This window comes from Canis lupus, chromosome 30 (assembly GCF_011100685.1).
Source record: "Canis lupus familiaris isolate Mischka breed German Shepherd chromosome 30, alternate assembly UU_Cfam_GSD_1.0, whole genome shotgun sequence".
Classification (NCBI taxonomy): domain Eukaryota; kingdom Metazoa; phylum Chordata; class Mammalia; order Carnivora; family Canidae; genus Canis; species Canis lupus.
In genome coordinates this window covers 31,358,052-31,372,524 of record NC_049251.1, presented here as the reverse complement: position 1 = coordinate 31,372,524, position 14,473 = coordinate 31,358,052, and the positions used below count along the sequence as shown (strand labels likewise).

Genomic DNA, 14,473 nt, shown 5'->3' with positions numbered 1-14,473 from the left:
TTTCACTCGGTGGAATGCTTTCAAGGCTCGTCTGTGCAGCAGCACTCACGGCACTTTTTATGGCTGGATGATATTCCGTTGTATGGATATACCACATTCGGTTAGCCAGCCAGCAGCTACTGGACATTTGGGCTTTTTCCGTTTGGGGTCTATTAGGGTCTATTAGGAATAATGCTGCTCCAAACAGTACTGGGTGACCTTTAACGGGCCCATCCACTTCACTGCCACACTCCCAGGCCCCACTGCTCTGGGAGAGAGGAGCCCCTAGGTCCCTCACTCAGCTGGGCAAGGCGGGTGCTCAAGTGGGAGACAGAAGGTCACAAGAGTGCAGGCTGCCTCCAGGCACTCTATCCACTCCCCTCTTAGAAGCTAGCTACCTTCGTGCTTGCAGAAGTTGTATTGATTTTTTAGTAATAACTCAGATGCTCTAAACTTGAAGGGGAAAGCTCCTAGAGCCTCGCGGGCCCCTCTGAAAGACATGGACAAGAGAGACAGACAGACAGACAGGCATCAGACACTCCAGCCTCAGGCATCAACTTCAAGAATCTCCTCCAACTTCCTTTAGAAGTGAAGAGCAGTCAGCCAGGGGCCGAGTGTACCAGAAGGTTAGTGCTCAGCTCGGCTCAGTCCAGACGCGCCTCTGGTGAGCCCCTGGGGGGTACTTAGCCTTTAGGGATCTAGACCCTAACGTTAAAGCCAGAAGAGTTCCCAGCCTCTCCCCGTGCCTGGGAATGTTTCGGTTTGGGACAATGCCTTCCACTCCCATCTCTGCAGCCCAGCATCTTCCCTTAGGAAAGGATCCACAGGCCTCCCCCGGGGCCTCTCAGTTGCCACCCTCCCAGGGGTGGCTGTAGGTGGGGAGGGGGCCTCCCAAGCGCCTGTCCCCTCTGTTCCCCAGAACCCGAAGGCTCAACCTCCAGCCCGGGATGGGAGCCTCAGAAAAGGAGCTCCTGGCGCTTTAAGGCCTGGCTGAGCCTAATTGCCCAGATTCCCCCGGCAGCCAGATAAACAGCGTGGCCGGCTGGCGCCAGCAAGAGGCAAACTGCACATTATCACCCCTTCCTCACCTCCAAGGAGGAGCTCCGAGGAGCAGGGCGGGCGGGCCGAGGGGCCGCCAGAGGGGCGGGGCAGGGGCTTGGAAGCCCAACTTGAAATTGATCTCATTTCAAAGGGATAATGCCAGGCCAAATAAAAGGAAAACTTTTTAGCCCATTCTAATTCCTATAGTCCTGGCCTGGGAACCCTGTGTTTTCCTAGGCGGCCTCCTCCAGTCGTTTAGAAGTTCTCTCTCTCGCTCTGTCTCTTTCCCTGGCGCAATTTGGATAATAGTAATTTACTGAATATAATTACAGAAAAAAAAAAAGTGGTGGAGCAAAGAGCAGGAGATTTATTCCAAAGTTAATGGATACTTTCAGGAGAAAGGAGCTGTATAAACACAGGTTAGAACTGTGATTAAAGTATTTCTCCACATTTCCGTCCACATAGGCACGGAGCTCAGCGAACTGGCTTCTCCCGGGACAGAAAGACACACCAAAGGGAAGGAGAGCTGGGGGTCTGACTCCCACGGAAGCGGAGGTGCAGGACAGAGCCTGACCTGGAGGGAGGACCCCTACTTTCTGAGACAAGTGTGGGAGAGAGGGCAGGGGAGGGGAGGCAGGCCTGCCTCACCTGGAATCTGCCCATCCAACCCCAGGGAGTCTGTGTACCCCTTCACTTTACACATGGGAAAAGAGGCCCAGAGAAGGGAACGGGCCCCAAAGTCCCAAAGCAAGCTGATGGATGGGAGCAGCAGGGGTCAGCACTGCCCAGAAAGGGGTCTCCTGCCACCTGAGCACCTGTGGGGGTCAGGTGGGCACCGGGGTGACTGGTGGGCGCCCCTCGGTTGGCCTGCTAGGTTGTCCAGTGTACTCTCCAGCCATGTGCCTGCTCTCCATGAGTGTGTCTGTCCGTCATCTGTCTGCCTGCCTGCCTGCCCGACTGCCCGCCCCACTGCCCCAGCCCTCTTCCCCCAGAGTCCTGGAAGGAGCAGTCTCCTTATCAGGATGCGCACGGCTGAGCTCCAGCTATGCACCCGCCCAGCTCTAGGAGCCAGGCTGGCGGCCAGGCAGCAGGGGTGGGGTGGGCAGCAAAGGGCTCCCCAGTGCTCAGTCCCAGCGGCCCAAGCCATCGGGCAGGGGATGAAGCAAGAGGGTCAACCTAGCGCCTACTGAAAACTCTTCCCAGACCATCAGTTCTCCCAACTGCCTCCAGGGTGGCCTGAATGGGGAGAGGGAGGAGAGGGCTGGCCAAGAGGCAGGAGGACAGACACAGCCCCTGCAACAGTGCCTCCTTTCGGGAGGAGGAAGGGAATTAAGTGCCGATGCTCCGTCTAGAATTAGATGTGGGGACTGTTCCTAGAGCCACCCACTAACCAGCAGGGAGACTGTGAGCAGAGGTTACTCATCCAAGGTCAGGCTTACTAGAGAGCCTAGGACCCGGGCCATGGGGAAGACCTGTGCCATCGCAGTTCGCCCCTCAACCTGTAGCCACCCAAGTGCCAAACTCAAACCACCACCTAAGTAGACTTCTAAGCCTGCAGGGGCGGGGTGCATCCCTTCATGCTCCCACACCTGAGCGTGCCTGGCACCTCGACTCGCAGCTGGCTCTCTCCTCCTCCTGCTCCTTGCCCACCTCCCCAACCCATCCTCCAAAGCTGTCTCCAGAGAGAGCTATGGAGCTCCTGGAGGGGATCCTGTTACCTACACATCCCACAGCACTCTGAGAGTTCAGACCCAATGACCTGGCCCTTCTTCCCCCATCTCTGCCCCATCTCCCCCCGGGGGGGGGGGGGGGGGGGATTATGTTTCTTAAGAGCATGGATCCTACTCATATTTCCACTCTCCCCGCTATAGCACCCAGCATGGTGCCTGGCACAGAGTAAGTGCTCAACAAATATTTGTGGAAAGACTGATCTGGTAAGAGAGAAAAGTACCTGCCAGCGCCTGCTAACAGTGCAGCGTGGGTGCCACCAATTCTCTCCCGCTCAACAAAAAGGACCAGGGACAGGCAACCAGAAACAGGATGGACCCCCGTCCCCAGAGTGAGGGAGGAGACAGGGTGAGAGATGGGTGAGAAAGAAGCCACTTCCAGGAGAAGCTGCCTGGAAGAGGAAAAAGGGGCAGAGAAAGCCTACCATGGACCACGGGTCAGGTTCTGCCAAAAGCTCTCAAATAAAAGGCCGGGAGTGACCATGTGGGAACCAGGGGAGCCAGATCAGTGCTGCTTCTCCCATAGCTGCTCCCCCACCCCAATCAGTGGAACCACGGAAACACCTTCCTTTCCCCTCCAGCCACTACCGCACATGTGAACAAGACATCCGACACAAATCCTGAGCCCGCCACCCCTTCCCTACTGGGAGTCCGGAGATCTGTGATCTGACCCTGTCCTCACCACGAGGCTGGATGCTGTCTCTCCAGAGAGGACAGAGCTACAGGAACTCAGAGCCCTTCCAATCCCAACAGCCTTTAATCTTCCAGCAGCCCTACCGCCGCCAAAGGACCCCCAATGCCACCTAAGGTGCATACACGCCTAGGATGCCACGGCCTGAAATGTGTGAGCCCTGCAGTACAGAGGTCAGAGCAGGGGAACTGCACGCTTCCAGGGGGGCCAGAAGCCTCCACCTGTCCTCATCTCTGCTCCAGAACTCCCGGCCCACTCAGGTAAGCAGGACTGGGGGTGGGGTGTGGTGCGGGAAATCCCAGGGAGAGAACAAAGAAGGGAGGCAGTTCTCAGAGGTAAATAAAATACCTGGCTTCCTCCCCTCCTCCACCTCGGGACAGTCCTCCAGGACCCTCAACTCCAGAAAGACTGGACACAGAACTGACAATGATGGGGAGGAGGGGGGGGGGGGAGTGGGGGGCTGACATTTGACACCCAAGGGATGCTGGGAGCAACCAGGGCAAGAAGGTGGTCTCCACTCGGAGAGAGCATTGCTCCAAACTATACAAAGGAACCAGTGTGGCAATTTATGGACACTTCTGACTCTAGCCATGAACTGTCTACGCCCAATTTCACAACTTGTATCTACCTGGATATAGGAAGGTACAGCATAGGTAGGAGCATAGGTGTACCAAATGCTACAGGCCTGGGCACAGGCTGGGGGTAAACCTGGCGGGCGTGGGGTGTGGGGTGTGGGGTGGGGGGCGCGCGGTTGGATGACACTCGTGTGCGGCTTCTCCCGGGCCTGCCCTCCTCCTCCACGGCCTACAGGAGACCCCCGAGGCCGCGGAGGGACGCCAACGCGGACCCTGTTAGGTTTGCAGGAGCCTCGGGAAGGTGCCGGAGACGCGCTTCCCACGGTGGGCGCCGGGCCCCCGCGCTCCGGGAGCCCAGCCCGCGCGGGTGGAGGGCGGGGGTGGGGCAGAGGGGTGCAGCCGCAGCTCGGCCAGCCCCGCGGGGTCCCGCAGCGGAGGGCTCCCCGCGGCGAGGGGCGCGGAGGGGAGCCCCCCCGCGGGCGCGCGCGCTCACCTGGCCCGCAGAGCCGGCTGAAGTGGTAGGGGTTGCAGCACACGGTGGGGCCGTCGGCGGCGGCGGCGAAGCTGTGGCAGCCGCACAGGGGCTTCAGCTCCACGGCGTGCTGCAGGTCGGGCCAGCGGAAGAGGCGGCCGAGCAGCAGCTGCGGCGGCGCGGGCTGGCCGCCCAGGCGGAGGTCGGCGCGCGGCACCAGCACGCAGCCGCCCGGCACGCCGCCGCGGGACTCCACCGCCTCCAGCAGCGTGTCCAGCGAGCGCTCCTTGAGCCGCTTCAGCAGCGAGTACGTGACCGTCTTGAGCTCCTGCTCGAGCAGCAGCAGCCGCGAGCGGGCTTCGCGGCTCCGCCCGCCGCCCGCCGCCTCCGGGGCCGCCCCGGGCGGGGGCTCGGCGGCGTCCCGCGGCGCGCCCGCGGCGTCCCGCTCCGAGAAGAGGCAGCAGGTCACCGTCTCGCAGTCGCTCTCGGGCAGCCAGCCCGGGCCTCCCGGCTCCGCCACGTCCCGCGGGGAGCCCCCGGCGCCGGCCCCCGGCTCGGACAGGGGCCTCGGGGGCCCCCCTGCGCGCCGGCGCCTCCCCGCGCCCTGGGCGCCTCGCTGTCCCGCCGCGTCCCGGGGCCGCCGCGGGGCTACCGGGCGGACCTCGCAGCGGCCGCCGCCCGCGCCTTCTCGTGCCCGCGGGGCCGGCTCAGCGCGGCTGCCCGAGCTCCCATCCTCGCCGCCGCCGCCGCCGCCGCCGCCGCCGCCGCCGCCGCCTTCCTCCCGGTCGGGGACCACACGACTTCGCCAAAGTCGCCGCACCAGCCCCGAGCGTTTGGACCTGAACATACGATATCCTTTGGCGCCGGGGGTGGGGGGCAGGCGGTCTCCGGTTACCGGTGGTCCGTTCGGTCAGCGAGGCGCCGGCTGCGCGGGCCGCAGCCCCACATGAAGCTCCGCCGCCGGGCGCCGTGCAGGTCGCGCACAGCCTGTCGTCGAAGGGGCGCCGCAGGGCTGCAACATGAGGGAGCTCGCCGGGCCGGGACGGCGGGGGACGCGCGCGCGCCGAGCCGCAGTCCGCGCTGGGCCCGCGGCTACATGGACCCCGGCGGCCCGGCTGCTCAGCAACTCCAGCCCCGGCGCTGGAGGGGGGACTGCAGGCGGCGCCGCGCCCCGGAAAGACCCCGCATGGGCCGGCGAGCCTTCAGAAGTTGCGCGGCTGGTCCATGAGCACAAAGCGCCCGCGCCGAACCCCCCCGAGGCGTCGGGGCAGCCCTGCCTTGGAAACCCAAGCGCTTAACTACATGGGCTCTTCCTGCAGGAGCCGAAAGGCAGGCTTGCTGATACCCTCCGCTTCCTTCTTACTCCCTGCAAAAAGGAAGGGGGGGGGGGGGAGAAAAAAGGAAAAGAAAAGAAAAAGAAAGAAAAAAGAAACCCCAAACAAAAACCAAAATCCTGGAATTGCATGCACGGAAAGCCAACTCCGTCTCAGGTCCCAGGCGCTAGATGCACTTGGAGCAAGTTTCTCCTGAACGCGGGTTGTCAACACATGAGTGGAGACTGTAAAAATCCCAAAGAGCTGTTGGGGATCCTTAATTAAAAATGCAATCCACCGAGGCAGAGGTCGCAGCCCGCCCCACGCTGCGCTCGGACGCCCGGGGCGCCGCGGCTGCAGAGGTCGGCCCCCTCCCCCCTCCGCAAAAAGTGCCTCCCGGTGGCCCCGCGGTCCCTGCGAGGTCTGGCGAGGCAGCGCCCGGCGGCTCTTTCTCTCGGCTCGGCTCTCTCGCTCGCTCCCCCGCTCGGCTCTCTCTCTTTTTTGTTCTCCTCAAACGCACACTGAGGGCCCCCGGAGGAGCGCCGCGGAGTCATTGGCTGCCTCCCATCATATGCCAGTCTAGACACTTTGGCGGCTCCGCGGCGCTGATTGTTGCGCAAACAAGGTTTCAAGTTTCTTAACTCTTAAAGGAGAACACGTCCCATTGCAGGGCCCGAGGCTCCGAGGGGCCGGCTCCCGGGGCGGGCCGAGCCCGGGCTCCCGCCCCACGCTCGCCCCGGCACCCCCGCCCCGAGCCTGACAGCGCCCACGGCCCGCTGTGGGGCCCGCGTTGCGCCGCGGGCACGGATACGAGCGAGCACCCGCACACGCCCGCGCGCGCGCACACACACACACACACACGCGCGCGCGCGCGAGTTACACAAACCACGGGCAAGCGGCGCGAGGGCTCCGTGGACCCACTGAGGCTTGGATGCAAACGCGGCGCTTCGCCTCTCCCTGGCGTGTGCGCAAACTTGCAAACACGCATTGCGCTTTAGAGTTGGTGCAAACCCCCCATCCCCGGGAAGGCTAATTTAAAAAAAAAAAAAAAAAAAAAAAGGGTGTGCGTGAGTGCCTTCCCGGCTGGAGTCCCTGGGGAGAAGGGGGGGAGGCTGATTTGTTGGGGTAGCGGGATCCTCCGGGATGGCACGAGGTCTCCGCACCCCCCTGCGCAGTCGGGGGTCGCTGCGCCGGGCCACGGGGGCGACGCGGGGCGCTGGGCGCACGGGGGCACCGGGCTTGCCCGGGGTAGGGAGTTGCAGGGGGTGGGGTAAGAGGCGGGGAATGTCTCCTCTCCGGCTCCTCGCGGTCGCCCCGGCCCTCCCTCGGAGCTAGGCGGACCGCCAGCCGTCCCGGGCCCCCTCGAGGCCGGGCGCTTCCTCCTCCCCTTTCCCCAGATTGATTCTCTGCACCCCCGAGCGGGATGTGGATAGGGGTCGTGCTTCCCCCGCCCCCGCCCCCGCCCCCGCCCCGCGACATCTCCCCCCAGGGAAATACGAGTGAGTTGGGGGCAGGGCAGGGTCCCGCCCCACCCGGCCCTGGGGGGGCTGGGGGGCGCGGCGGCGGCAGCGGCCGCCCGGCGCGGGAAGGGTTAAGGCCGCTCCTGCCCCTGGAGCCGGCGCGGCGGGGTACCTCCTCGGGCGCGCTCGCTTGTCCGAGGGTGGCAAAAGTTCAAGCTTGTAAAGTCGGGATTGGTCCCGCGCGGAGGGAAAAAAGGCCTGGTCCCCCCCTCCCCCCCCGGGCGCGGCGCCGATTGGTCCGGCCGCGGGGCGGGCACCGCCCTCTCCCCAGAAGCGCGGCGGCCCCGCCCCCGGCGCGGCGCCCCGCCCCTTTCCGGGCAGCAGCCCGGCCCCGCACTGAATGAAAGAAATTCCGCTACTCTCATTGGCCCGGGGCTGGGCGCCGGGCCCCGGCGGGGGCCGCTGGGGCGCGGGCGCGCGGGTCGCCCCCGGGTGCCCACGTGTGGGGCTGGCCCTTGCACTGTGCGGCCCTGCGAGGACCCCGCGGGGCGCGAAGTCCGCGTGAGCGCGGGGGGAAGGGCGGTGTGTGCAGGAAGGACTCAGAACCATTTGCTAAGTTTTTACCTGCAGCCAGGTGCTGTGCGCGCTGCGTGGTGCTCATGAAAGGAAGACCGGGCCCAGAAGCTTCCTCACCCCCATCCCCTAACCGCTCTGGCCAAATCAAAAGAGCTGTCAGCTTCTTGTTTGAAAAAATGACGATGCCTGCCCTGCGTTCTTCACTGGACCGTGAAGATCCCAGGAGATAGTACATGTTAAGCGCGCAAATCGCAAGTCAATGGCAAGATGGATTTTCGCAAGAGACTCCAACACTTGCGTAATCAGCACCCAGGAGCCCCTCTCCTGTTTCCTTTCGGGTCATTTCTCAACCCCCGGGGTGGGTGCGGGGCGGGGGGGGGGCGGGGAGGAAATACTAAGAGACACTCAAGGCAATGCAAAGTATTTTCTTTTACCAGGGTAGTTGCTGGTTTGGCTGGGGATTGCAGCAACCGTAGTTCCCGCCTACTGACTGCTTACTGTGGGCAAGGCAATGTTTCAGGCCTTGTAAGGATTCAGTCATTGGATTCCCACAACAATCCTGATGGGTTCTATTATCATTTTCATTTTACAGATGAGGAAACTGAGGCACGGGAACTCGCCATTTAATTTGCCACTGACGTGAAGATAGTGTTGAGAGTGCTAAAATGCTGAAACCAGACCCGGCATAAACCAGTATGAATGCTCACCCCCAACAGCTAGAAAGTGGTGTGTGGGTCTGTGTTGCCAAAGCACGACCTTCCAGGGCAGTCACTTTCAAAATGTGGTCCATTGGACTTGCTGAATCAAAGTATTGTGGGGTGAGGCCCCAAATGCAACTTGACACTTTGGGGGTAGGTATGGTTGTTGCCACGATTTTACAGATAAGGACACAGAGGCATAGAGGCTTCAATTTGCACAAGATTTTAGTTTGCTGCAGAGGCAGAATTTGAACCCAGCCAGCTGGGGGCAGGGGATATGGTGCAGGTATGTGGGAAGCAAAAGTAACAGGGGCAGCAGGCTGGCGATGGGTTACCTTCTTAGGAAAGGCTACCTTCTTCTCTGAGTGAGAACTCAAATTTTGGCTTCTGCTCTTGCTCATGCAGAGCTGTGACGTTAGGGGTGGGGTGCCATGAGGTACCTGCTGGATGCCACGTGAGGAGCCCTGAAACCAGAGTCTGGTAGGCCTGAGTTCAGAACTGACCTTTCTAAACCTCCCTCGGCTCTCTGAGCCTCTGAGTTCTCATCTGTAAAATGGGACTGGGAATCACGCTTGGGGCCATTATCAAAATTAAATGACATGAGAAAGACGCCTCATTATAGGAAGATGCCTCTTAGCAGAGTAGTATCCGGAAGGGAAAGGCAGTGACCATCAGTTCCACTGTCCTTGGATTTCCAGGGCCCATCCCGCAGAGCACCGGCGTGCACAGTGACCACTAGAGGGTGTGTGAGGGAGGGCCCAGCAGGACAGAGCTGTGAGCTGCAGCCTAAGGGCACCCTCCTAGACTGCCCTGGGGAAAACAAGCTCCAGTTCCATGGGGGTATAGGAGAGGAGGCAAGGGGGACCCCAGCTGCTGCTCCTCAGCTCTCTGCAGCCACCTCTCTCACAAAGTAACTCACAGAGAATAAGTCCTAACCTCTCAGCTTCAAATCTGCTCCCTTCCCATGATCCTGGTATTTTCCCAAAGCACCCGGTGCTTTCTCTCTATAGTCCTTCTCACAATTCATAACCACCTAATTCCGTGTCCATTCTCTGCCTCTGGAACATGAGCCCCACGTGGGGAGAGATAGTGAAGCTATTAGGCCCCAGCCACCTGCAGCAGTGCTGAGGGACTGAGTCAGAAACAGGCCATATGAGAACACCCTGTGCCATCAAAGAAGGTAATTCACACAAGACAGCACCTGCCCGATTCCTTCTCACCAGTCCCTAGCTCAACACCTGCCCTGTAGTAGGCAGTCGGTAAGAATTCGTGGGGTGGGTTGAATTCAAATCTCTCGCTTCGCCAAGCTTCGTGCTCATCATCATACTGTGTCAAACATCCATATGCACTATCTTGTCAAATCCACCCCAAAAAAATGATACAGTGAAGAAGTAATCATTCTTACTAGACCTGTTTTTTTAGAGAAGGAAACAGAGAGCATAAGTAATTTGTCTCTGGTAACACAGTCCATTATGTGGCAGACTGGGGACTTGAACCTGGGGCTGCTTAAGCTGAATCTTCAGCCTCTTAGTACCTGGTCCTGGAAAAGAATATGTGGTCCTTTGCCCTTGGAAAGTTTCCATATTAGCTTGGAAGGCACAAGGCATGAAACAGCAGAAATCACACAAGGCAGCACTTGCTTCTTGGTGGCGGGAAGAGGCAAGCTCTAGGGGCGACTGCTTATGAACAGAAGCATCGCAGAGAGAGTCTGGGCAACCTCCTGCTATAGTCAGATGGATTCGCAAGGTGAATGATGCGTCCTCTCCCACTTCGCCTGGGAGAGTGACGGATAGACCAAGCCCCCACTTATTAACTTTCATAATGAGAGAACAACTGTAGGCCTGACTGGCTAAGTAGTATTTTCTGCTCCTTTGGAAGGTAAATCTACTTGGCCAACATGGCCCCTAATGGGGCAGTCAGGGCACCTGTAGATGGTAGACAACCTTTCTGAGGCTTTGGTGATTGCTATGGACCCTCTTTGAAAAATGCACATGTACAAGAGTGGAACTTTGTGTTTATTCGTTCAACACATCCTTCCCATGGGGTGCCAGGCCATGTTATGAGCGCGGGATCCTGCTGTAAACAAAATACAAAAAATTCCTAAGCTCATAGAGTCTAGTGGGAGGACAGACCATAAGCAAAATAACCAGGTATATGGTATATTGGGAGGTAAATGTGCCAACATTAAAAATAAAGCAGAGAAGAGGAGAGAGGAATACCAAGAGAGGGTAGGTGTGGTTCAGAGAACGTGGTCAGGAAACACTTCCCTGGGAAGGTGACATTTGAACAAAGTCTTGATGGTGGCTGGGGAACCCCTATGTCACTACTTATGAGAAAGAATGTTCTAGGTACAGAGAACACCAAGTACAAGGTTCTGGAGGTGGGAATGTGCCTGGCGTGCTCCAGGACCCTCAAAGAGGTGATACTATGTGAGAAATACTGGGGGGACAGGTTGAAGGGTCACACAGGCCATCGTCAGGTCTTTGGCTAGTCCTGGTGAGCAAGTGGAGCACCCCTGGAGGTTCTGAGAAGGGGGTGGGGGGGGGCATGGGCGGCCTTATTTTAGATGGCTCCCTCTAGTGGCCGTGTTGAGACTAGACTGCAGGGGACAGAGCTGGGTACAGGGACCAGTGGGTAATTGTTGCAGTGGTCCGGAGGAGACCACCCTGGCTTGAGGACCGGTGGTTGGGTCCTGAACAGATCTGAAGATAGAACCAGAGGATCCCTGAGTGGCTCAGCGGTTTGAAGATAGAACCACCATGATTTGCTGTTATATATCTGAGTGTGTGAGGACATCTCAACGGTGAACACATCTGTTGACACTTTACTTAATGTTAAAAATCAATTCGCTCTTACTTGGCCTTCTCATAAGCAATAACATCCACAGAGTCACAAATGTGCTAGTTATATTTATCATTTTAAAATAAGTACATAAGGGGCACGTGGTGCCTCAGTGGTTGAGCATCTGCCTTTGGCTCAGGTTGTGATCCGGGGTCCTGGGATCAAGTCCCACATCAGGCTCCCCACAGGGCACCTGCTTCTCACTTCTCCCTCTGGTTATGTCTCTGCTTCTCTCTGTGTGTCTCTCATGAATAAATAAATTTAAAAATAAAGACATAAAATATGTTTGTGCATCACTTAAAATTAGCCCAGGGACTACCTGGATACCTGCAATGCTGGGAACACTGATTTAACCAATCGCCAATCTCACCCATTTTCAGGATCTTTTGCTTGTTTATTTGCTTGCTTTTTTACTACTTTTTTTTTCTTTTTTTACTACTTTCTTGCAGAAAAAAAATGATTTTTTTTTTCCTGGTCCTGTCTACAATTATGGGACCCATTACCAGAGACCCAATGCATTAAATGCTGGTTTATCTCTGGCCACTCCAGGCAACCTCTGCTTGGGCAGTAGAGAAGTGGTTCTTCACCATTACTTTGTTCAACCCAATAGACCTGGATTCAAATCCTGTTTAGCCACCTCTTAGCTGTGTGGCCTTGGGCAACTTCTTTTAACTCCTTTGGTAACCCCTACAACCAGGTGGGTGCCATCTTCATTCCCAGGTTATAGATTCCAGATGGAAAGCCTGAGACAAAACCTGGAATAAAAATATTGGGAAACAGTTCAGAAGATTAAAATTCTTCGCACTATGTCTGGCACCTAACAAATGCTGAGTAAATGATAGTAGCTGAAATGAGCACGGAGTCGATCTCTACCAGGGTGAGCCTGGGTGTGCAGGGTTGTTAAAACTAGCCTCTGGGAGACTCAGTTTCCTCATCTATAAAGTGGACCTACTTGGCCCGAGGTGGGAACGAGATGAATTAAGTTCTGCGGCACAGTAGGACTCAGCAGCCCACCATGAGAAGTGACCGGGAGAAGGAAGGTCGGCTGTGTAAGGGAACCAAGAGAACCCCCTATGGATCACACCCTCCACTCTCCAAGCAGCCTTTCACAAGTACAGAGCAGAAAGTGGCAGGGATAAGGGATGGCTGGGGAGATTACCCAGTACCCGGGAAGGAGGGTTACTCACTCAAGGTCACAGGGCCAGTTGCAGGGAAGCCAGGAATCCAGCCAAGGTTCTGATTCCTTGAGCTCCTTGCTCCTTCTCCCAGTGCTTACGGCCGTCTCAGCCCAAGTGCCCAGAGGATGTGGTGCAGGAAGTAGGAAGGCAGGCTCCGAGGTCAGATTGCTTGGGTTCGAATTCTGTTTCTGCCCCTGACACAGGGCCTTGTCACTTTACCTATGCTCGCTGAATTTCAGCTCCTCCTCTGTAATGATTGTACCTGTCTCATAGGGGCTGTTGTACTCACTGAGATTATTATGCAAAGCATTTAAAGTTTTTGTTTGTTTTTGTTTTTATTTTTTTTTTTTATTTATAATAGTCACAGAGAGAGAGAGAGAGAGAGAGGCAGAGACACAGGCAGAGGGAGAAGCAGGCTCCATGCACCGGGAGCCCGACATGGGATTCAATCCCGGGTCTCCAGGATCGCGCCCTGGGCCAAAGGCAGGCACCAAACCACTGCGCCACCCAGGGATCCCCTATGCAAAGCATTTAGAGCTGCTACTCTCATTTGGCTCCACATGGATGATGCAGGAGAGGGCAGCGCTCTGCACATTACCAGCTTTCAGAAATACAGAATGAATGAATGGATGGACGGATGGAGGCATGAATGAGTGAAGTGCAGCAACTCTCACACGATTGTTAAGAGGGCTGGAGGCAGTTGTGCAGAGGTCGGGGTGAGGACTGTGGATTTCCTGTGGGGCAGCAGGCTAACCCCCACCCAGTAGCTAACCCACACATCCTTCTCAAGGTGGGTGGCGGTGGTGGCCTCTTGAAGTCAAAGAGTTCATTTGACTCAACGACGATGGAGAAAGGGCCTCTGGTTGGCTCAGTCAGTTAAGCATCCAGCTCTTGATCTCAGCTCAGGTCTCCATCTCAGGTTTGTGAATTCAAGTCCCATGTTGGGCTTCAAGCTGGGTGTGGAGCCTACTTTAAAAAATATATATGTTGGGGATCCCTGGGTGGCTCAACAGTTTAGCGCCTGCCTTTGGCCCGGGGCGCGATCCTGGAGACCCGGGATCGAATCCCACATCGGGCTCCCGGTGCATGGAGCCTGCTTCTCCCTCTGCCTGTGTCTCTGCCTCTCTCTCTCTCTCTCTCTCTCTCTCTGTGACTATCATAAATAAATAAAAATTTTAAAAAATATATGTTGGAGAAATTTATTTTTATATTGTAATATAGTCCATGTTTAATATTAAAGCTAACCCAGGATATATCAAGGAATAGAATGCAGGGGTCCCATGAGCTTTTGACAGAGAAGGGAGACTTCCGATGAACGGCATCAGACCGTTGCCCCAGGCTTAACCCTGGGCCTCCTGGATGTGGCTCACCCCCTCAGCCTTCAGGGGAATATAGGGACCCTCACTGGAGAGACAACACCCACAGACAACAATGTGGCTCATTTTACTTCAACAGGTTTCTACTGGGCATTTGCTAGAGGCCAAAGGTATTTTGTGAACATACATACAGTTATGTAATGCCCCTCGGGGACTGGGAACTTATTCAAAGAAATGTCTGCGTTCAGCAATTCCTCTACACCACCATGGCCAGGGAGAGCCTTCTAGCATTCCTCTCTGATCCTGAGGCTCCCAGATTGAAAACCCTTTAATGGATCCTCATGACCAGAGCATTCAAAAGGACCTTCTAGACCCTGCCGGCTGCAGGTCCCATCTCACATCCCCCTCCCACCACAGGGACCCTGACCATGAGAGGGACTGCTCCTCGAACCGTCCCAAAGTTCCCCTGTGTCCTGCTCTCTGACATCCAATCTTCACACATGCTGATCCTTCTGCCTGGAATGACCTTCCTTCTCTGAACAAACGTTCTCTCTCTCTCTCTCTCTCTCTTTCTCTCTCCCCAGTGAGAGGGCCAAGGCTATCTTC

General features: G+C 57.3%; 1 protein-coding gene across 1 annotated transcript in view; it reads right to left on the bottom strand.

The window, feature by feature from the left end:
- SMAD6 (SMAD family member 6) overlaps positions 1–6,535 on the bottom strand; it is a 76,366-nt gene extending 69,831 nt beyond the window's left edge. The window contains exon 1 of the mRNA XM_038580787.1: positions 4,507–6,535. Coding sequence (XP_038436715.1) covers positions 4,507–5,332 — 826 coding nt within the window. The 5' untranslated portion in view covers positions 5,333–6,535. The remainder of the gene's footprint in view (positions 1–4,506) is intronic.
- Positions 6,536–14,473: the final 7,938 nt, after the last annotated feature.